This window comes from Podarcis liolepis (assembly GCF_965112155.1).
Source record: "Podarcis liolepis genome assembly, chromosome: 12".
In the NCBI taxonomy this organism is placed as follows: domain Eukaryota; kingdom Metazoa; phylum Chordata; class Lepidosauria; order Squamata; family Lacertidae; genus Podarcis; species Podarcis liolepis.
Window position 1 is genome coordinate 26531952 of NC_139563.1, and position 24331 is coordinate 26556282.

Here is a 24331-nt window from a genome sequence, read left to right on the forward strand (position 1 = left end):
AACCTTTACATTAAGTTGAGTGCAAAGCTCCTGGTCAAACTTACTCTGCGATGAAGTGGGAGGGGAGATCCAGACTAGGACCATAGCATGCGGCAGGTGCTTTAAAGCAGCTTTCCAGCTCTTCCTTCCCCAAGGCATCTCAACCACTCCCTTCTGTTGAGATCATAGCTAAGTGGGCCACAGGTCTGTCATGCTCAGCTAGCCTGCTGCCTTGGGTCCACTGAAGAGCACTATCCCATTGCCAGCACTGAAATAAGATGCCACTGCCAGACCAGTTATGCTTCTGTAAATGGAATGAGAGGAGGTGCCATCTTGTCATTTGCTTTAGGCAGCAAAATGGCTTGGGCCCCTGGGCCAGCCCTGCTTCTCACCAAGCAGAAAGGGACAGTGCACTGAGGACAGAAGGGTAGTAGAGCTGACAGAAAGAAAAGCATCCTGCTTCACAACAAAGAATAAGGCTGTATCAACACTGTCAGGAATCTGACAGAAAAATTCTTCATTGCTAAGCCAACATAGACATCTGCTGGCCTGACATGTAAATTTTTAATAAATGCACTATTGCGAAATAATTTTAAGATATCATAAATAGATGTTAGATATATATTCTTCGTTTGCTTCACACAATAGTTCAGAAGGGGAGAAAAGAGAGACTGTTGGATGACTTAACTATGAGATATTTCATTACAGTAACTGTTGCTACTGAATTGCAGTGATTTTTTAACATTGTGGTGACAGCTTTGAAGCTGGTAGAGTCTCTATGAAAAAAAGCTTGACCATAAGAAACTGATAGCTGTTTGTCCACTGTAGGGCTTCTTCAGGTCATTCAGTCACATGACAAAAACATAATATAGGAAGAATTTATACCTGTGTTTGGAGAAGTTGGAAGGGGGAGGTAATTCCACGCAGCAGAAAATGGACAATTGACCAAGCTCAGAAATAAAACTGATCCCAAAGCACGGAAATGTTCCTGCAAAATGCTAATCTACAGATTTCCTTGACACAACAACTTACTGAAAAGCAGCCTAGGAGCCTGCAATCAAGAGCAAAAGAGCCATTATGGAAGGCTATCATTTTGGTCAGGCATGTCCAGAGTCCAGCTTGGAGGCCGCTTGCTGCCCCTGGGCTGGTTTCAAATGACAATTTTGAAAAAGCAATCTCTTGCGGCCCCCGAGCACCTGCCCACCAAAGCCATTTCCTTTTCAATGCTTCTAGGCTTATAGAGTGGCACACAGATTACGGACACAGGGACCAGGGTGGTACAAGTGGGAGCAGTTCTTGAGGTATTGGGTCCTGAGCCACATAAGACTTTAAAAGTAAAAAACCAGCGCTTTGAATTGAACCCAGAAGCCAGCTGGTAGTCTGTGCAGTCATGCCAGAATTTGTGCTAGAATAGTAGAGTTGGAAGGGACCACAAGAGTTATCTTGTCCAACCCCCTGCAATGCAGGGACCTTTCAGCCAACATGGGGCTCAAACCCACGACCCTGAGATTAAGAGTCTCATGCTCTTCTGTCTGTGCTATCCCTCTGACCTGCTTTGTGTTATATGTTTGGACCGTGTTGCCCCAGTAAGCAATCTGGCCACTGAATTCTGCACCTTCTGCAGTTTCCAAATCATCTTCAGAGGCAGCCCCGTGTATAAGACATTGCATTAATCCAACCTAGAGGTTAGCAGAATGCAAACAGCCTGGCCCTGAGTGGTAGAGGTGGCATTCTAATGAAAAATAAAAGGAAATCTGGCATGCATGAAGTCTGTTCATCCATGGCTAAAAGCTAACCTAGAGAGAGAAATATTAGAAATGAAAATTAAGATTATTATTATTATTAAATGCCAAGTGAGATGATTTTAGAGGCTGCAGGGTCTTAGCTTTCTGTTTATTTTATCTGTTTCCATTTTGCTGTTCTTCTCTGGCAAATCACCTAATCATATGGTGTCAGTTCTATCCCTGCTTTGCATTTCTGGAACTTTACAAGTAGGAGGAATAATAAATAGCAAATACGGAATAATCAGCTTCAGACATGCTATTCTAGACAATCATTTGTTCAACAGATCATGAAAATTCCTAGGAGCTTCAAACGTTTTTGCAAAACAATGTTTTCCTAAACAATGAATAATATACCAATTTCCTTGCTCCTAGAAACAAACAGCAAATTAAGTGGTTGGGTTGTTTTAGCATTTAGCCTGTTTTGGTTACTATAATTGTTTCCTTGCAGAAGAATTACAAGTGATTAAAATGTCAGCCACTACGTGCAAGTAATAATGTCATTACTAGTCATCCATAATAAATGTTATCACTGTAAGCATTATGTAGTCCAATGAAATATATAATAGAACTAATCTGAAGGCAGATGACTCGGAAGCATATACTTCATCAAGCCAACCAAAATTACCACACTGTTCTATAATGCTTTTATTTAATCTTACAATTTGATTTTTTTTAAAAATATATTTTAAAGATGCCTGAGTATGGTAAAAAGAGAGTTGTGGAGAATCTGCACATTTTCCACACAGAAGCCACAACCTCTCACATGCCCTTGATTTGATCCTGGAATGTCCCGCTTTTCTTTAGGGTGTCCCTCTTTTCATCAAAGAAATGTTGGAGGGTATGAAGTTATGCAATCCCTACGCCAAGGAGATAAGTAACTATACATCCTTAGAAGACATCTGAAGGCAGCCCTGTTAATGTTTATTTTTTTAAAATACATTGCAAGCCACCCAGAGTGGCTAGGGCAACCCAGTCAGATGGGAGGGGTATAAATGTTGCTGCTGCTGCTGCTGTTGTTGCTGGATAAGGTGTCCCTATTTTCATTGGAGTAATGTTGTAGGGTATGTTATCCACTAGGACAGAGCTGCAACGCAAGCCTCATGGTAGCTGCAAAGCTTAGAAGGGTGAGGTGGTAGGGGAGGTCAGGGATGTACGGGTCCACCAGCAAAGTCAAGCCAGCATTCCCTGTGGCACATCTGTGCAGTCCTGACCACCCCACTGCCTGACTCCTACCCCCCTCCCTTCTGATAAGCAGGAGTGGCTCCACCACTGGAAGTCTAGCATTGCTGCTCTGCCCTGTAAGTGAGCGGAGAGGACTGAAAGGGAATACAGTGGTACCTCGGGTTACAAACACCTCGGGTTACAAACACTTCAGGTTACAGACTCCACTAACCCGGAAGTAGTACCTCGGGTTAAGAACTTTACCTTCGGATGAGAACAGAAATCGCATGGCGGCAGTGGGAGGCCCCATTAGCTAAAGTAGTACCTCAGGTTAAGAACAGTTTCAGGTTAAGCACGGACCTCCAGAAGTTCATAACCAGAGGTACCACTGTATATATTTGGCAATCTTCTTAGTCTGTTCTCGTAAGCCTCTGGCACATGAAGAAGGCCACTGGGAAAATCAGGCCATGGAAATGCCATCTGTGGAAAGCCAACCATGTGAATGCTGCATGCTAAGCAACTCAGATTGGCTCTTGGCGGTGGCACCAGATGGGAAAATTGCATTTGCAACCAAAGGTCCAGTTAGGCCATCTACATGCTGTCCAGCTTAAAACACAGCTAAGTCCTTCTTTTTCTCAAATCCAACAGAAGCTGGTTTGGTAGGAAACCCATCGAAACATAGTATGTCATAAGAAACAACAGGATAAAAAGCATTTTAAGTATTGAAATGGAATTAGGAAATTGCTGTGACATTGAGCAGCGAACAAGGGAGGAAAGAGAAACATCAACGTTGTGGGGTGGGAAGTCAACTTTTAAATTTGTATTAAATTTGAATTAATTTGATGTTAATTATTAGAATTTTTGAAAAGCAATAAAAATTAATTAGAAAAGAAAGAAACAGCAGGATAAACATGGGTTGTGGGTGGCTAATGGTGTGTGTACACCGCTTCCCTAACCAGCAGGGGGCGTGTACTAGATGCAGAGTAAACAGGAGTGTGCACACCATGGGTAGGCAAACTAAGGCCCAAGGGCTGGATCCAGCCCAATCACCTTCTAAATCCAGCCTGCGGGCAGTCCGGGAATCAGTGTGTTTTTACATGATTAGAAAGTGTCCTTTTATTTAAAATGCATCTCTGGGATATTTGTGGGGCCTGCCTGGTGTTTTTACATGAGTAGAATTTGTGCTTTTATTTAAAATGCATATCTGGGTTATTTATGAGGCATAGGAATTTGTTCATTTTTTTTTCAAAATATAGTCCGGCCCCACACAAGGTCTGAGGGACAGCGGACCGGCCCCCTGCTGAAAAAGTTCGCTGACCCCTGGTGTACACAGCCTTAGTCCATTACGATACTGAGGTAGCTTGTTTTACATTTTTGACTTGTTTATTTATATTATCTTCCGGTAATTTTAAAAAGATTTATTGAAGTTTTCCCCCCTTTTCATACTATATGCAAGCCGTATGCGATCCCTTTGATTTCTCTGTGCTTTAATATATAAGACACTTCTCCATCAGCATTCAAAAGTCATGAAAATATTGCAACTTGCAGCATTGGCAGATAAGATGTGACAGCTAGGATATACAGGGAGAAACATGTTATTAACCCCTCTTCCTGCCCCATCCCCATTTACAGCAAAAGTGGAATAACAAGGCTGTAAATCAGTGCTGAGCAAAACAAAGGAAAGGGAAAGGAAATAAACATAAATCAAAATAAATACAGACCCACATACATCTATAATATATATTCTAGATCCCACAGTATCAGTTTTAAACATCTGAGATAAAGATGGAAGATGTATGGGAGAGAGGGAAGCACTTTAGATTTGACAGGGCCATTAATTTGTTTGTAGCTATAGGAAGCCCTTGTAACAAAAATCCACACCCACCCACTCTGAAAAACTCCATATTTCTGCCCAAATAATTCTCCATCCCTAAGTTTCTGTACTAGCCCTCACACAGACAGAAAGATGTGTTTCTTATCACACACTCAGAGTGTCTCAGAGGGAAGAAAGAAGCCTCTTACACCTTTTAAAGCCCTAAAACCTCCTGCCAAAAATAAAAGTGATGTTTACAACTTCTCTGACAAGGAACCAAAGGTTTTTAAGTGTTATACATCTCATCTTCCTCCATACACCCTTTTAGTGCTTTTGCTTAGAGAACTCTTCACCGTCTATCTCCATTTAAAGAATGAGGTACGATGCTATTTTTTTTCTAGAAAAAGAGGTGCCAGAACTCACCATGAACGCCTTCCTTGTTCTCTTATAACCTGAGAGGTGCCGGTACTCGGTTCCAGGGATTTCCGGCTGAAAAAAGCCCTGGGTACACATTGCTTCGAATCCACATTACATATAAAGTCCCATGTTGATGCACCTATAGATTAGTAAAATGAGCTGCATGGACATGACAGGGTAAAGTCTAGGTGGCAGTGTCTGGTTAGTAGACTTTGGGAATATACTCTCCTGCTCACAAGAGCCCATAATTTCAAGCGTCCTCAGCTTCAAAGCTAGGCAGAACCTAAGAGGGTGGTAGCGGCCGGTATTACAGAGGCCTGGCTCCCCTAAGCGCCTGGCCTGGCCATTACATCCTTCCAGATGCTTTCAAATTTGCCAGCAGTTTTTCCCTTCTGTGCAAAGATGGTTTGCTTGCGCATCATTCCACTCTGAGCATTTCTTCATCCAGGTGACTGAATTCAGTAAGGCGTACTCCCCAGGTAAGCTTGCACAGGGATTTCAGTTTTGTTGCCTTTTAATTGTTTTATCAGAATAATCTGTCTACTACACAGTGGATGGAGTGGCGAGCTGACCCAATATACACCTGAGGCAGAGGTCACCAACACGGTGCCTTTGGGGCGCCACAAAAGATCTCAGGAAATGTCCCCTCAAAAATCCACAAGAGCCCGTTCTTCCTGATCAGTTCCTGTTTGCACTGGCTCAGCCTCTTCCACATTGAACTCACATCCTTAAACATGCCCACATTTCATTGGTTTGGACACCAACCCTTCCTTCTGAATAGAGGCATAAACGACTGCTCTCTGTGAATGCAGCGGTGGCTGATTTGGGTGCCTTCTTTCCATTTATGATGTGGGGGTGGGTGGAGCACACCAACACCCTTTTGTGTTCCAGTCGCCTTTTTCAATCCTTGTAGTTGTGGCGGCCATTTTGTGCTGTGCCACACCCCACAGCCACCTTTTTGTGACTGGAGACCATTGCAGTTTGCCACTGGTTTAAAATAGATTGGCGACCCTGAGGACAAACTGACATGTGATCCAAAACACAAGAGGGGGCAACTCCTTTTAAGGTGCCTTGTGGCACCTTAAAGATTAATGGCTTTACTTCACTCACAGGTTTGTGGGTTAGAGCTTCTTCTCTCTCTCTGAATTCAGTTGCTTCAGCAAATATGATTCCCTGGCCAGTCTTCATTTTTCTTGTATTGAGGTGGAGATGTATTTTATTCATATTTTGAACTGCCCTTTGACTAAGCTCCACCAACAGACAAACAAATATCAACTCACTATATTTATCTACACACAACTAGAAAGTCTCAAATTCTTTTAAGTCTTCAAAGACAAAAGAACAACAACAAACAACAACGCTTGATCAAGCAAGATAGGCATTAATTTTGTTGTGGAAAATTTTGTCACCCTGGCTCTCTGCAAGGATGACTAGTAGATAAATAACCCAATCTGCTTATTTTTATTTTTCAAAGTAATGCTAAGTCAGCAGGTCGTGGCACAGATGGTAGGAAGAGCAGACAGTCATCTTTCTCCACAGAATTACCCATTCTTTCCAACTTCCACAACAGGCCTAGTGAACAGGAAGTCTGGGATAGTTCAGCTGATAGAGCATGAGACTCTTAATCACCTGGTTGTGGGCTTGAGCCCCACATTGGGCAAAAGATTCCTGCATTGCATAGGGTTAGACTAGATGACCGTCGTGGTCCCTTCCAACTCTACAATTCTATGATTCGTTGCTCCACAATGTCCCATTGCTGCTGTGGGCATCACCCTCCCTTTGGCCATGCCTTTATTGTATTGGTTTTTCTTTTCCCCAACCCCCCCCCCCGAAAGTCCACATGGGACTGAAAAGAGTTCTGGTTCTATAGTATTCTAGCTCACTATTTGGGTCCACAAGACTCAAGTCTTCATTGTTGTTTCCTGGAGGTTTTGCCTCTTTTCAGAGTTGGTGTTTGTTTTTACGTATTTTCATTCTGCAAACCTCACAAGTAAGTAGGTATTTCCCTTGTGTTTATTTGTTGGCGTCATTCTCCAAGAAGCTAGTGGTGGAATACATGGCTCTCCCTCTCTCATTTAATCCCAACAACCCTGTAAGGTAGGGTATGTTGAGGCAGTGGCTGGCCCAAAGTCAGCCAGTGAGCTTCACAGCCCAGTGAGGATTTGAAGCCTAGTCTCCCAGGTCTAACTACTACACCACACTGGATCTTGTTCCCCAGAGGACCTGCTTTGCTGGCCCCATTTATCACCATCTGGGGTCACACATACCCCATATGTATATATGTATGTGTGTGTGTGTGTGGTGTGAACGCTCCCCGTGCTCCTCCTGTGGCTGGAAAAGAGTTAATTCAACCTCCGGTTTGCTAGTAAAACTAAATTACTGTCATGAAATGACACATGTCTAAAAAGCATGTCACCGTGAAAAGTTTGGTGTACGTGGTTTCCCACAGAATTCTAGGAATTGTAGTTTACCCCTCACTAAACTACAATTCCCAGCAGCCTTAAACTACAGTTCCCAAGATACTGTGGGAGTAAACCATAACTGTGTGGTGTGCTGGTAATCCGCTCACTGGTGATCCTATATGCTGACTAGTCTAGGAAAGTGTAGGCTACAAACATGTGTCCACATTGTGAAGCTGGAAGGGACCACATATATCACCTAGTGTTCTAGTCCAACCCCCTGGAATGCGGGCTTTTTTTGCCCAAGGTGGGGCTTGAAAACTACGACCCTGCGATTAGTACAGACTTCTTGCGCCTACGTGCAGCACGACGCGCGACAGCAGCAGCGCGATCCTATGAGTAACTACCTGGAAATAAACCCATTCTGCTGCATGGGACTCACTCCCAGCAAAATGAGCAAATGCGACTGCAGCCTAAAGTCTGTTCACACTATTTCAGAGTAGGACGGGGGGCGGGTTGCAAGTGCTTGGAGTCGTGTGCCGGGGCGGGGCTTACGGACACTTGGCCGCCAAATGCAGACGGCGAGGGCGCCGACATCTTTACGCCAAGCGCAACAGTTTACAAGAGTGATTCGCCCCCCCCTTCCCCTTTAAGCAAACAACACAACTTTGGCCGGCGACTCCCTGCAAGATCCGCCGGCTCCTGAGGCGAAGGAAAGGCGGAGCCGAGCAGGCAGGGAGAGATGCCGAAGGCGGGGCTGCCAAGGGCGGGGTAGGCGGCTGCATGTCGAGCGGGCTCCGCAGAGGAGCCGCTAGTCTGGGTCTCTCCGCGTGCTAGTTCGGGATCGCGTCGCCCCGGGCCCCGAAACGGAGAAAAGTTGTTGTAAGTAGCGCCGAGAAGTCCCCGAGCTTTCGGAACAACCCCTCCGTCTCCGGGGGAGGGCGGGATGTCAGTGGGAGGCGGGCCGGCTAGCCAAATATTTGCGGAGCCCGGGAAGGCGCCGTGAGATTCCGAGCCCCTCTCTCCGGACAGCGAGCTCAGCTTTCCAAGCACGGCCGGCTCTCGCCTCCTCCAGCAGCCTTCCCTTCTTTTCCGCTCGTTTCCCCGCCACCCCGCGGTGCAAACGAGATTCCACTAATGCCTTAATAAATAAACGAAACCGTGACGGCAACAAGGGGCGATAGGTGGGCAGTGACGGGCTTCTTCTGTACGTCATAAGGTACAGCATATCCTCGAAAGGGGGTTGGGGGAGAGGTGTTTGCTTTTGTACACGTCTACGAGAAGCACGCGCCTCCTGGCCAAAACTTTATTGGGTTAAGCTTTGCAAGGCAGGCTTTAAATCACAGCGGCTTCTACAGGGTTTGCCAAGAAAGCAAAAGTAATTGTGCTCAACGGGACCTGCCACGAAACGTCATGGTTCGGAGTGAGTGAGTGAGTGAATGAATGAATGAATGAATGACTCTTTATTTGCGTCAGCTATCGGCCATAGCAATAAAACAACAATACGATATACAAAGAATAGAAATAAAAAGTCAATTATATAAAATACATTTTAGAGTCTTGAATCAATAGTCAAATAGTGGATCTTATTCTGATTGCCCCAGCTAAAAACCCTGGTGGTTTGGAGTGCTTTTGATCAGGGTGCCAGCCAACTAGCTATATACCCTTTTCGAGGACACGCCATTCCAGCCCATCTTTGTCATGATTTCTGCTCCCAGCTCCCAACAGACGCTCAGATGTTCTCTAGCCACTGAACACAAAAAATCCTCAACGACTGTTTTGGTTACCCCCACTTCTTAAAAGTACAGTGGTGCCCCGCAAGACGAATGCCTCACAAGACGGAAAACTCGCTAGACGAAAGAGTTTTCCGTTTTGGAGGTGCTTCGCAAAACGAATCTCCTATAGCCTTGCTTCGCAAGACGAAAATGTCTTGCGAGTTCCTGCGGGGGTTTTTTCCTTCCCCCCCTTTTTCTAAGCCGCTTATCAGCTGATCCGATAAGCCGCTAAAAGCCGCTAATACCACTAATCCGTCAATGGGCTTGCTTCGCAAGACGAAAAAACTGCTAGACGAAGAGAATCACAGAACGGATTCTTTTCGTCTTGCAAGGCACCACTGTACCCCCATTTATTGCAACCCTTGGGGTGTCTCGAAGTCTACCACGGTACTTGGATGTGTCTTTCCGACTACATAAGAATCAGTGCTTGGAGCTTGCTATGAGCACATAGAAGAGAAGAAGAGTTTGGATTTGATATCCCACTTTATCACTACCCGAAGGAGTCTCAAAGCGGCTAACATTTTCCTTTCCCTTCCTCCCCCACAACAAACACTCTGGGGCTGAGAGACTTCGGAGAAGTGTGAGTAGCCCAAGGTCACCCAGCAGCTGCATGTGGAGGAGTGGAGACATGAACCCGGTTCCCCAGATTATGAGTCTACTGCTCTTAACCACTACACCACACTGGCTCTCCACATAGATATTTATGTTACAACATCACTCTTGGCATATGAGCAAAGCCAGGCTTATTGCTAGACAAGTCTTGGTGGTTGCCTAGAGCAGTCCTTTTGCTGCATCAGCAGGAGGAGAGGAGGGAATAGCTTCTACTGTTGAGGAATAGTAGAGAGGAAGGAAACAGCCAAGGGGCGAGAGGAGATACAGTTAAAGGCAGCATGCGAAAAAGCATATTGGAAAATAGTATGTCTGCTGCTTGTTGAATAGTGGGGATGGACAGACTTCCTTTGGCAGGGCATTCCCGTGTCTTGTGGCACCATTGCCCCAAAGGCCTTGTGTAACATGCTCACCTGCAGTACTTCAAATAACCATGGTACGTAGAGCAGGGCACCTATAGACAGTCTGGACTTTTGGACAGACTTGTACAGGTAGATGCAGTTCTTAAGATACTCTGGTCCTGGGCCATAAGGCAGGGGCAGAGGATTCTCCCACCAGCAGCAGCAGGAGCCATGTTTCCTTGTGGGCAGACTTCCAGTGTCTGCATTCCGGTGATGGGAAAGGTTAGAGGGGAAAGTAGGCATGGCCAAAGGCAAATGTGGGCAGGGCAGACGATATACCATAGCTTGAAAAAGGTAAGAATCTCATTTGGGAAAGTCAGAGGTTTCTAGCCCTGTACATGTTCACTTCCTGATCAAGGGTGTTGGGGCAGAGAGGGAGCTAGCTGCTCTGGCACCCGCACCCAGAGGGCGCTGCCCACACAGCGAGCGTCCCTGGTGGGGGCGGCACTGCAATGTCAACCCCCCTCAGGGATGGCACCCCGGGGGTGCACCCCCCTTCCTCCGCCACTGCACCCCCCCCTTCCTCTGCCACTGTCCCGGGGCTGTGTAAAACAACTGTGACACCAAGGAAGTGTGCTTTAACCTCACTGCAGATTCTTGTTTTGGTCATTTTCTATAGTGAACAGAGTTTCTTTAATTGCTTTACTCAACAGCCTTAAACAGCTACCAAGAGAGTTTTTGAAACTGACTTTATTCCTAGCAACATTTTTTTGCCTGTTAACATCTGCGTAGAGTGAGGCAAGATCATGATGTCAACACTTCTGTAAAGTGTCTGGTACACCAGCCTGAAGATACCGCTTGCTTAAGCTGTCTGGGTTTGTTTTACAAAACATAGACCCTGGCATCATGCCTCTTGGTCTTTTATGATAGCTGTAATCTGGGATACACAGAAATCTGTCTCTCTCCCCCCCCCCCTTTTTTTTTAATCATGCCCATGTGAGGAAGATAGGCCAAGACTAGCAGATACCTTCGAGTGGAGATTCTATTTCATTCCTTTGTTTCTCTTGTCACCTTGGTAAAGTCTGCTCCCTTCAAGTACAATAGAAGCGAGAAATATTTTCTTTTATTTTCAAGCCTTTATTCTCTCTTCTGGAGTTGTGGGAAAATAAGAGGATTCCATCAGCTCATGCTCATTTGTTTAGCCCTGCCATATGTGATTCATCCAGAAAATTAAACCCAAGGAGAACAATAAGAAGTAGATTGAAGATGTTAAGAACCCTACAGCTTTTGGAGCCGCAGTTCGGGTGTTTGTGAAGGGGGCTGTTCATGAAACAGCTTAAAGATCATGTGAGTCATTGTTGTGTCTCAAAAATACTTGTGTAGAATTCAGATCATTTCACTTATAAAACATATGTACTTTTAATTCTCAGATTTGTGTGACAAGACAAAATCTATAAAAGTCCCCAGGTTCATCAAGGCTAACTCAAGACAGTGCATTTGATTGCTTATTTGTATTTCTAAAGTACCAACTGCATACTCATTGCATGATACAAATAAATGGACCATGTGAAAATTGTCTTGCAGAGATCCTCTTGCCTTAGGGCGCAGGACAGTCATTGGTCAAGAACATGGAACAGAATGAAGATCAGAAAATGAATCCTGAAAGAACTTGGGAGAATTTCAACAATTTGGTAATCTTTATTGTGTGTGTGTTTGTATATTTACCGTATTTCTCGCCCTATAGGACGCACTTTTTCCCCTCCAAAAATGAAGGAGAAATGTGTGTGCGTCCTGTGAGGCAAATGCAGGCTTTCGCTGAAGCCTGGAGAGCGAGAGGCGTCGGTGCGCACCAACCCCCCTCGCTCTCCAGGCTTCAGGAAGCTATCCGCAAGCCTTGCGCGCCTGGCGGGAGGGAGGTCCCGCCGGGTGCGCAAGGCTTGCGGGCAGCAGCCCGAAGCACGGGGCAAGCTGCGTGCTTCGGGCAGATGTCGGCAAGCCTTGCGCGCCGGGCTAGCAAGGCTTACAGGCAGCAGCCTGTTCTGGGGGCTGGGGTCGGGGGAAGCTCGGGCTTCCCCCGCGCCAGCCCTGCACCTGGGGGGGAAATACATTTTTTTTCTTTATTCCCCCCCCCCAAAAAAAAACCTAGGTGCGTCCTATGGGGCGGTGCGTCCTATGGGGCGAAAAATATGGTATGTTACACATGCTAGGTTGGCCTTAGGCAAGGGGACATAATGACCCACTGAATCCTTTTGGTGCTCTGGCCTGCCAGATTCAAAGAGCTTTTACTCCCCAGGCTCTTTATCTGCAGCCTCCCCAGAAAAGTATGGGAAAGTATTTCAGGCCCTTGCAAATAGTGCAAAATTATTTACAGACCATAAGCAGTGTAGGGTTATCAGGACAACCACAGCAAAACAAAATGAGACATGGAGACAAATGGTACCTTTTTAAAATGGGATCATAACAGCGCAATCCAATTCATGCCTACTCAAAAGTAAATCCTATGGAATTTAAAGGGTTACGATTGCAGCCTCAATCTGTAAACAATTAAAATTGCTAAAATTAAAATTGCTAAAAATACAGAAATTTCAACTCAAAACATGTGACATTTAATAATTGCGATCTAGTTTTGATGACTACAGCAAGGAACTTGGCTATATCTTCTGTGACCTTAGAGTTGGAATCTGACCTTACTCGTCATTCATCTGAATTTCCCAAGTGTAGGGAAAGTGCTAGGAAAATGAAACGGGGACATATAGTCATATAAGCTTCAAGAGAACAGCTTTAGCAAGGACAAACACTTAGGTGCCAAGGCAGCCCAGTAAATTGCCCTTGCTAATGCTGAGTAGTTGGTAATGTGTAAACAACATTTCACATGACTCTAAACTGTAATAGAATTGTCACAAGCTCTACTCTCAACATTTATATATAGAGAGAGAGAGAGAGAGAGAGATCTTCTTGTCCCTCGGTGTGTGTATGCCACACTTTGCAACTGAATTTCCCACTTGGTGTACCTCATGAACTGTGCTCTAGCAACAGAGGTTTATGCCATAATCAAATTTGCTAGCCTTTAGGGTGCCCCAAGGCTCTCTCCTTTGTTTTTGCTAGGGCAAACTAACATGGCTGCTGCTTTGAAAATTGGTAATGAAAAGAACTATCTCTATCATCATGTAAAAGAGCAAATTTGAGCAGGCAAAGCTTTTTCTCATGATTTCAGTTATACCTTGACGGAAGCAGCACCTGCTGTGAAATACAACCCGGTATGGAAGCCCTGCCTGTATAGATACAGCAACCCTACTCCTCTCTTTTTGCTGATATGTCCACCTCCAAACCACAGATCAAGGGATCTGCAATGGTCCAGGAGATAAAAACGGCATTACTGTGCCTTTTTGTATTTCACACAAGAATAAATGTGTTGTAAAGACTAGAGATTACATTCCGTTCCCATTTACATGTTTTGAATTGCATTTCCTTCCCACCTCTTTACAAAGGGTTGATGAAGAAATGCAATCTGCGGAGGTGGCTCCCTTCTGGGAATAAACCTTGGTGCCTAAAAATCATCAGTGAAAATCATGGCTCTGCAATGGAACCAGCCTTAAGTTGCTTCAGTTCATTATTGATATTTTAGTTACATTTTGCATCCTAAAACCTCGTGCACAATTAGAACAGTTTCAGATAAGAGTATATATGAGTCCATGAAGGTCAGCAAGGAATCTACCAATATGGATAAAGTACTCTTAAATACCTCTTAGGTTTATGTATCGTATTTTCTCCTTTTCAGGTGGTGGATTTACAAGTGGTTGGCACACCAGATGCTCTCCCCCATGTTCATAAAGGAATATGTATTGATGAGTTTGACTGTCCTCCCAGTAAGCACTGCGAACACGACCTTTTCCCTAAATGGCATTTGCCGGTGAAGACAGCATTGGTACTGTCCTTGTTAACCTTTATCTACACTTTCCTAAGGGACGTCATCCATCCCCTTGTAACTAATCAAGGAAATGCATTTTATAAAATCCCAATCCTGGTCATAAACAAAGTCTTACCAGTGGTTTCGATTACCCTGCTGGCTCTGGTTTATTTACCAGGAGTACTGGCTGCAGGTTTCCAGTTCCACTATGGAACCAAGTATAGACGTTTTCCACAATGGTTGGACAGATGGATGCTATCGAGGAAACAGTTTGGACTTCTTAGCTTCTTCTTTGCCTCGTTACATGCCTGCTATAGCTTGTGCTATCCAATGAGGAGATCCTACAGATACAAACTCTTGAACTGGGCATATCAACAGGTACGCCATTTTGTTTTGTCATAATGCCATTAAATCGGTTTCAGCTGATGGTGTGCTGGCATCTGGAATGCTGTGTGGGTCTCCCAGTCCTATCATGAATATTGTAGAATGATGGCCTTATACAAATGTGTAACAGACTGCAATCCTATACAGAATTAAGTCCCATTGAGTTCAATGGGGATTAATCCTAGGTAAGTGTGTATAGGATTGCATCTTTAAATGATTAGAAATTGTGAGTTGGAAACACCAAGGTGAGGGCTGACATAGTTAAAGTTTATAAACTTACAAATAAAGCGGAGAGAACAAATACAAAGATTTATTTCCTAAAACATTTGTACCCAGCTTCATTCAATGGAACTAATTATCAGATGGTCCAGAAGAAGAAGAAGAAGAAGAAATACAATTCCTCACAGCATGAATAATGTCTGGAAATCATTAACACAGGATGTTTTGATAGCTACTGCTTACCTGACTTTTTATTTTAAGTCCTCATTATTATTATTTTTTTAAATCACAGATATCTGATTTATCCATGTCTATAGCCAAAAATAATAAAACGGTAGGGATAGCCAATGTGGTGCTTTCCAGATGTTGCTCCTTAATTCCCTTTAGCCCCAGCCAGCATGGTCAGGGATTGGGAGAGCTGCAGTCTGGCAACATCTGTAGAGCTCTGCGTTGGCTTCTCCTCGTATAAATTATGCCTTCCAGAGAATTTTGGCAGATGCAGCTGTCAAGGTGAGAGAACCTGCGCCTGCTGTTGAAAGTTTCCAGATCCCAGACCTCCTTTGCACCTCAACACCTTAGTTCTAACTGTAAATACTGAAATCACGGCAGCTCATTTCTGTATATAGGCCAATTATGCAGGTTATTTGAAAACATCTAGACTCATTGGCTGCTCTGGCAGAGCAAAAAAACTTGCCAAGTAAGCCTACTGATTAGCTGCTTAAAATACTGCTTCTTGGTGCTGCTTACCTCTTGATACAGTTTGCCAAAGGTTGTGTTTAGCTTTTAGATGGAATTCTGTTTGTCAGCAAATAATGCAGTCCTGCTGGGAAAAACAAGTTAAAAAGGAATTGGAACAAGTCTCCTTGGGGGTCAAAACTTTGCTGAAGTAAATACTTCTCCATCTAATTGACTTTCCTATGGTTAAGGCTGATGGCACTTTTTGGGGGGACATCAGTATAAACAATGCTGCAGTTAAAGATCTGAAATGGGACCATGCTCTAATTTGTAGCATGCACAGGTGAACAGAAAATATCAACAGAATCCCAGCATATCCTGTTTTGTGCAGCATTTTAGTTAGCTGACAATGATCTATACAAGATACAGGCTGGTTCACACACCTAGATACTTTCATCCCATCCATGAAATGCATACAGGCTTGGATGGGGAAACTTTAGTGCCAACTGGGGTATTTTTATTTATTTTTTAATCCCACTGTTATTCCCATGATAGCTGCAATTGCAAAAAAAAAAAAAAAATTAAAAATCTCTATACAGTTTGGTTCTTACTGGGGTTTCACCATGGAATCTTAAGTGTACTTGTCATTCTAACACTTCTTAAAGTGTAGTGTTCTGTCCACAGGTGAAGCAGAAAAAGGAAGATGCCTGGATTGAACACGATGTCTGGAGAATGGAGATTTATGTGTCTCTAGGAATTTTGGGGCTTGCTCTGCTGGCTGTATTGGCAGTAACGTCAATTCCATCTGTCAGCCACTCGCTGACCTGGAGAGAGTTTCATTATATCCAGGTACACATAAACAAAACGGCATAGATTGTTCATGGCTCAATGGTAAAACACATACTCTTTGTGATAGATTTGAGGTTCACTCTCTGGTATTGCCAACTGAGAAGATCTGAAAAACGGGGGGGGGGGGAGACACACTCCCTCCCCCTTCTGTAATCCAACACTGGACATTTACAAATAGCTGCTGATGTGATCATATTCCCATACCACCAGATGGAAATTGATTAGAGCCAAAGATGGATCCTTGCATGAAAGAGTTTGTGTGACCAGATATTGCTGGACTACTACCCTCACCATCCCTGGCCATTGGCCATGTTGAATAGGGCTGATGGGTGTTGGGGATTCAACAATATCTGGAGTGCCACAGATTCTTGCCCATGCGGCATGTGGAGCCTTCTCCATATGTAAATCAGCTTATAAGGATGCACTTCAATCTGTTGTTCGATGTAGCAAACTGGGACACTTGCAAGTAATTTCCCTGCTCCCATTTTGTATATGCAAAGAGCAGTGCTGAACCCACCAGGGCCAGTAGAAGGAAATTTGGCACAGCTTGCATTGGAAACAAAGGGAGAGCTAGTCAAGATACAGACCAAAGATCTCAACTCTTCCACTATAGAATGCGGGTGGCACGAATCTCTTATCTATTAAATTTAGGCACCACACAAGAGATTTCCCCTATAACCAGGCCTGTTAGAAGTGGGTGGAATGTTTTTAATGTATTTCTTTTTCCTCTTTATTCTTATGTATCTATAGAGGGGTGTTGTCTGTCTGTTCGTTTGTAAGTCGCTTTGAGTTGCTCTGGACAAGATAAAGTGACTAACAAATTGAATAAATAATGATGATGATGATAGTAAGAATTTAGAAAATATAAAATCACTCTACCAGATTTCAGGTTGGCTGTGGTAGAGTTCCATTTGTCTTATGCAGACCTAAGTCTTAGAACATGGGTAGGCAAACTAAGGCCCGGGGGTCAGATCCGGCCCAATCACCTTCTAAATCCGCCCCAAGGACAGTCCGGGAATCAGCGTGTTTTTACATAAGTAGAATGTGTCCTTTTATTTAAAATGCATCTTTAGGTTATTTGTGGGGCATAGGAATTAGTTCAATTCCCCCCCCAAAAAAAAATATAGTCCAGCCTCTCACAAGGCCTGAGAGACAGTGGACCAGCCCCCTGCTGAAAAAGTTTGCTGACCCCTGTCTTAGAAGCTCAGTGTTCTAAGCACATGAGGCAACCACCTTGCTGAAGCTAAGCAGGTTTGGTCCTGGTCAGATTCTGCATAGGTGACTGCCTGGAAACCACTTGTTTCCTTGGGTTGCATGAGCAAAGAAAGGCGGGGATATAAATATAAGGTAGATAATGTTTTGGCATAGGACTGAATATGCAGCTAAAACAACAAGGAGCATTCTTCAACAATTGCACAGAATCTTAATTAAGCCTTCGGTGTTTTAAAATAACAAGGGTTGTCGCCTTTTGAACTAATTATTGTGCTGCAACAACTGCTTTTATCTGCAGCAATCAGCAGGTGACATTTATTTCCATGCCTGCATATTATGTGCATGGAAAGCTGTTGATAAATGCACACAGGCAGATGCCCCCCCCCCCACCTGTTTGATGGAAACCCTGAATATGCAGCAGTGTGTATTATAGTTTGTTTTAATTTCCTTTCATTTTTAAAGTTTAACCTATTCTTTTCTTTCTTTCTTTCTTTCTTTCTTTCTTTCTTTCTTTCTTTCTTTCTAGAGCAAGATGGGACATTTAGCTTTGCTGCTGTGCACCATTCATGCATTAGTGTTTGCATGGAATAAGTGGATTGACATAGGCCAGTTTATATGGTATACTCCCCCTACTTTTATGATGGCAGTCATTCTTCCAATTGTGGTTCTGACTTGTAAAGGTATACTGCTTTTGCCATGCCTTAGGAAGAGACTAGAGAAGATCAGATCTGGCTATGATGCTAATGCTCTGGCAAGTAGTACACAGATAACTTCCAGACTGTAGATTTTAAATGTGCATGTACTTTGATGGCAATATTCAGTTTTTTTTTTAAAAAGAACATAAGGAAACAGTCATCTTTATTTTTACATAGAAGTAATCTGCACTGAGTTCAGTGAGGCTTACTTCTGGGGTGCATCAGTTAAAAGTTTTTTGGTTGATGTTTTTCTACTGATGGATTTTAAAATATCTTACTTCACTATAGGTAGTTTTCTGAAAATTTACTTAACCTTACAAGTTTACGTAAGCTTAGGCTAAAGTATGCATGTGGAAATTAAAATCTCAGGTGCCCCAGATTTTCAGTACAAGTACAGCAATGACAACCTTCTCTTCAGGGAAACTGTGGAATAATAACACAACTATTATCACAACCGTGTTTATATTCACATCAGATCTTTAAAAAAATGCAATATAATAAATAATTCCTAACACTTTAAAATGCAAACACAGAGCTGCCTTGCCGGAAACAGCTTCTCAGTTCATTTCAGTGGCTGGAGTAGATCAGTATGTACATGCTTTTGTGCCCAGAGATCATATCTTTATTATTAACCTAATGAGATCTCCTGTGCTTAACGAGATCCAAATGCATATCTAGAACATGGGATGCACCCAGATTACTTAATAATTTAAACACCACAGAACCTTTGTAGCAAACCAAGCTCTGCCTTAAGAACATAAGGAGGCCTTGCTGGGTTTAGACCAGGATCCATGCAGTCTTGCATACTGCTCTGCAACATGCAGGATAACCTTCTTCCCCAACATCTGGTCTTAAGGGTATATTGCTTCAATCCAAGGAGAGTTGTGTTTAGCTTATCATTTCTGACAGCTGATGAAAGAGAGTTCCATGGATTTTTAGAATCCGTCTTTTAAATTCACCTGAGCTACTTGCAATCACCACCATAAGTTAAATATTAGGGGCTGGATACTGGGCTTCTTCCATTCCCAGGAGGGATTCCTATGCAATGGAAATTCCTGTTGTTAGAAGGGGTGCCATTTTTGCTGTTTTTCTGCTGCAGTCTCCTGCATCACTTCCCTTGCTGTTTCAGGAGGTTCCTAACCCTCTGGAGCAGCTTTTTTCAGGCTGATGGTGAAGGAGGATTTGGCAGAAATTCCTCTTCCACTGGCAAGGGAATTCCTTGAATTGGATCCCACTCATGGGAAGGCTGATTCTGGTCCTGGACTTCTGTGACTCAACTTTCTTGGGTGAATGCAGATTACAGTGTTGAGAGAGAGCTGATTAAACACATAAATTGTTTTATTTCACTTCTATAAAAACCAATATGTGTATTAAAGAGTATTTGACATTGGTCTGGAATATGTTTTGCAATTTGATTTTTTTAGAAGACATTTTTCCATAGTGAGGTGGGGATTGAGCCCTTCGCCAACAGTAATTTGGATTCCAAAGAATTGTTTCACTTTGAGACTCTTGCCTCTATTCTGCATTTCTTAAAATTATGTTGTAAATTGAGTACTGTAAATAAGAGTTCAGCTATACTTGTAGAAAATGTGTGTTTTTTCACATTTCCTGTATTTAAAACAATAAAACTTCTATACTCCAGCAGTTTTATATAAAACAAAGATTTGTCTGTCTTTTTAGATTGGGGGTGGTTTTTTTTAATTGGCAGAGGCCAATAAATAGTTGATTGAAGACAGTGAGTCAGTAACTGTTAAACAAGATAAATTTACCATAGTAGACTTTAATATGTGGAAGTGATGAGAAGCGCCATGTGCACTTTCATGAAAGATACACAATTCAGCCAGTGCTATGGAATTAACCCTGAGATGAGTTCTCTCATCCAGTCAGATCAAGCAAAGAAGAAACAACCTTCGTCACATTATGGGTTATGTCCAATAGTCTTCACCCACCAATGCAAGTCCATTTGATCCAGTGAAGGCTTCCATTAGCAGACTGGGGAGGGAGATTATTTTTAATTATTTCCCCCTGCAGTCTTCCAAACAGTCTCTGGAATGTTGAGTGACCCATTGACGCAGCAAGAAAGGTGCCATGAGCGAGTCCCCTCCGTTCTCCACCACCACTGGATACAATCCAATTCCCTTACGGGATTGGGAACCTATTGTGCAGAAAAGATTTGCACCCAGATAGATGAGCAGTTCAAGTTCATCTAACATGGTGCGGCCCATTCATTTGCAGACCATGAGTGGAGATGCACTTTCTTTATCCATCTTAACAATATAACATCCCAGCTGCATGTGCCTTGATCATGGTTAAACTGGGCTTTGAAATTACAACGCAGGAATTATTTATGAGTAAAGTGCTTAAAGTTTAATAGTCTGTGCTCTCAGGCTAACAACCTGATAGACACAAAACAGAAAGGGAAAGGAGAAGGAACAGGAAACATGCTGGTGCTAGTCCTTTGTAAAGTTAGATATATTTGTAGTGATCTGCTGGAGTCGCTAATGTGGGAGACAGGTGAGTCTCACCTCTCCCATCTGCTGCACCCAGGTAGATCAGCTGTTTATAGTAGAAGGTATATCTGGGATAGGAGGAGCCACTAAGACCTATAATAAAAAGACAATGCTGATTCATGGTCACGCGACTCCAACAAACTAGATGGTGATTACTGTTATAAAACAATTCCATTTCCTGCAAACAGTCTCTGAGCACTTAATGCTGTAGCACATCTGAAGGTAAGCAAGTAAGGATCTGGTCAAGACTGCCAAGAGCAGGACCCAAGTATATTGTACACGGCCTGGGGGTCCTGGATCCATTGCCTTCACTTTAGGCTCAGGTGGCCTTGGTAGCACAGAGTGCCTTTCATCAGCATCATCAGGTAGCACCTTCATCTGGGCAGGGGTAACCGAACTTCTGCCATCTGCTCTGGTAACCTCTAGGTTAGATTATTGTAACGTGTTCCACATGAGGCTGCCTCTGAGGATGGTTTGGAAACTTCAGCAGCCAGGTTGATCACTGGGGCAAGATGGTTTGAGCATATTACACCAATCCTGGCCCAACTTAACTGGCTACCAGTTAGTTTCCAGGCCCAATTCAAAGTGCTGTTTGCAACCTATAAAGACTTAAATTGGCAAAGTACTGCAATAGCTCAAGGACCACCTCTCCATCTGAACTTACCTGAAGCCTGCAATCATCATCTGAGGCCCTTCTTTGTGTGTCTCCTCCATGAGAGATCTGGACAGCAACACAAGAACGAGCCTTTTCTGCGGTGGCTCGCCATTTGTGAAATGCTCTCCCCACGAAGGCTCGCCTTGCACCTTCATTATACATCTTTAGTTGCCAGGCAAAAACATTTTATCTCTTCCAAACCTTTGAATAATTAAACAATCTATGGCCTTTAAAACTCTGGAGGATATTATTTTTGTTATTATGGTATGTATTTCTGTGTTTTTGTAAATAAATAGACATTAAATAAGAAGCCAAAAAAAAAAAAAAACATATTTTTAATATAAATAAGCCAAATCTGTGCAGTCCTTAATATAGGAGGACTTGTTTTTTGTTTAGACTTTGTGTTTGCAAAAGTCCAAGTCCTTCCCCTGGGCAAACTACTTGATTTTTTTCATAGCAAGCATTGCAATCAAAACCTGTTTTAGCTTCCTGTCAGATAAGTTTGTGACTCAACCAAGCACTGTGACACAGAAAACCGAAGAGTCTGACCTTTTGTTGTTGAAAAGTGATGAAGTTTTCAGGACACTACAATTCTCTGTGTCAGTAAAAGAACAAAAATGAAACTCAAAATGTGCAGGATGCAATTGCTTAGGAAAACATTAGAGAACTATGGGTGTAACCAGGCCTGTGCAGGGGGGGGGGTGGCAGCTGGGTCCACTTGCCCCAAGCCTTGGAGGGCTATGGTAGGGTTGCCATACGTCTTTGGCCAACCCCAACCCCCAACTATACACTTTTCTGTCCGGATTTTCACCGTTTGAAATATGGCAGCCCTAGCTAAGATGGCTGGAGGCCCCGCCAGGCCCCAGCTTTTTTGTTTGAGCTTATAACTTTAGTCTAAGAAGACTCCCGCCCTGGCCTCAGACAAGCTCTGCACAGGCAAAGTAACAATATTTAATACTGGTTAGATTAATCCGCCGGTGAGGAACCTTAGGCCTCAGGGCCAAACATAGTACTCCAAGCCTCTCCATCTGCCCATTGGGACTCTCCTCAGCCACACCCTTCACTATTATGGCTTACCACCTTTCCTTAGGTGTTTTTTGTCTGGCTAAAATGTGTCCTTGATCTCTGGTAATGTTGCTTGTCTGAGTAGAGGATAGAGGGGAGTTTGTGTAGAAATTAGCTTGCTGTATAAAAGTAAAGTTTACATTTCCTGTTCTGTCCACTTTTGCCTCTGCACCTGCCCACTCCTTGAAAGGTTGTCCACGAGAGAATGTGGCCCTTAGACCACAAAAAGGGTTCTGCACCTGTAAATTAATCAATTTAAAATGTTAAAATGGCACTCCGCTAATTGAGTAGCACATTTTGCAAAAATGATGTCAATGTTCCTTCTATAGTAAATTTTTTCATACTGTGCTTTATGTTGTGTAAGCCACTTGGAGAGGGCTACACCTTAAAAGGCAGCCTATAAATTATGTTTATGAATAAAGAAAATAAAGGTTGTGAATGTGCCACAGAGCCATCTCTCGTGTTTGCTTTTTATTTTATGATCACTGATAGTTTACTAGCAGCAGAATCCACATCCATGTTGACTCAAGTCCTGCCTTTTTTAATGGGTCTTTCTCACAAATTATTGAGTATAAGACTGCAGCATAGGTTCATTTAATTTTTTTTAAAAAATTACTGGGTCAAACCAGATAACATATAGCGAGAAAGAGAATACATTACATCAAAAGTGGACATAAAAGAGAAAAGTGTAAAGGTTAATAGTTCAAGGCCTACGAGAGATAAAATGGCAGAAGGTGAAGGGTAATGGGGCCCACTTTTGTTTTGCTTGTTAATAAATGACCCCGTAAATGTAATCTCAAAACCTTTTATTGCTGACAAGCTAAAAATTAAATGAGCGCTATAAACAAATCCAGCTCATCCATGCACACTTTATCATAGCGGGTATTTGTGTTCTCATTTTGGGGACCTTTCAACATTTAGATGTGTTTTTAAACTGATCTGAGAAAACAGCTTAGCATGTATTTATGGAAGAAAAATGCTGAAAAGCTCAGGATCAGAACCCGTTCCTAACGTGGCCTGCTGATCTAATAACTTTGTAGTTTGTCATCGTAGAATGACATACGTATAAAATCACTATCCACAGCTTCATGGCTTTAGACTGCGCCCCCAATCTCAGGGTCAGCCAGCCCCTATCTGCCTGCCTTCTCCCTTGCACCCAGCCTGGGGAGTGGCCCTGGCTGTCAGCGTCCTCCTCCTCAGTTTCAGCATTTTCCTTGTGTAACTCAATAGAGAGGAGGATAGGGACAATGCAAGAATGAGTTGGCTGCATCTGGCATTGGCTGTTGGCCTATTTGCCTTCTGCACTGCCAGTCCCAATGAACACCAACCACCGCCATTGCATAAACTGCAATTAGTGATTCCTTCCAAATGTGCACGGTTAGAATCACAACGGCAGCCACAGACTCTGGATCAATAGAATACAAAAGAACATAGAATAGTAGAGTTGGAAGGGACCGCAAGGATTATCTGGTCCAACCACCAGCTATCCAGAAATCTTTCACCTAGTGCAAGGCTCAAACCCACAGTCTCATGCTTTACTGACTGAGCTGTTCCCTCAGAGGTTCCTAGAAGTATGATTTGTCTTGGAAGAATTCTGATGGATTTGATGGGGACTGTCAAGATAGGGACATGTTTTCATATAATCTAAGATAGGTTACCTGAACCACAGACCCTTAGGACTTCCTCAGAAATATGCTTCAGAGAAACGTGGCTATTTGCCAGAGCAAGGCATCTGAAACTGGTCTGTGGACCACCAGTGGTCTGCCAGCTTCAGGTGGTTTGTAGCACATTTGCATTAAGTGTTTATATTTATTTTCAATTGTACTTTTTTATATTGTATTGTATTTATTGTTTTACAGTCTGAATTTTAGGGAATGCAACT

At 43.3% G+C, this 24331-nt stretch overlaps 1 protein-coding gene and 1 long non-coding RNA gene across 5 annotated transcripts in view; one reads left to right on the top strand and one right to left on the bottom strand.

The window, feature by feature from the left end:
- Window positions 1-6951, bottom strand: part of LOC310689734 — a 196450-nt gene extending 189499 nt beyond the window's left edge. Inside the window, exon 1 of the long non-coding RNA XR_014517629.1 lies at window positions 5161-6951. This is a non-coding gene — a long non-coding RNA (uncharacterized lncRNA). The remainder of the gene's footprint in view (window positions 1-5160) is intronic.
- A 675-nt stretch (window positions 6952-7626) lies between these two features.
- Window positions 7627-19880, top strand: STEAP1 (STEAP family member 1). Of its 4 annotated transcripts, none has more exons than XM_083467613.1 (6): window positions 8087-8435; window positions 11413-11625; window positions 11863-11969; window positions 14057-14563; window positions 16148-16312; window positions 18051-19880. In XM_083467613.1, exons 3-6 carry the CDS (start codon window positions 11907-11909, stop codon window positions 18306-18308), a joined length of 993 nt encoding a protein of 330 aa, XP_083323739.1. In that variant the 5' UTR covers window positions 8087-8435; window positions 11413-11625; window positions 11863-11906; the 3' UTR covers window positions 18309-19880. The 4 variants fall into 4 exon arrangements, with proteins under 4 accessions (XP_083323738.1, XP_083323739.1, XP_083323741.1 ...); XM_083467615.1 differs by having other exon boundaries at window positions 11481-11625; XM_083467612.1 differs by lacking the exon at window positions 11413-11625 and having other exon boundaries at window positions 7627-8435.
- Window positions 19881-24331: the final 4451 nt, after the last annotated feature.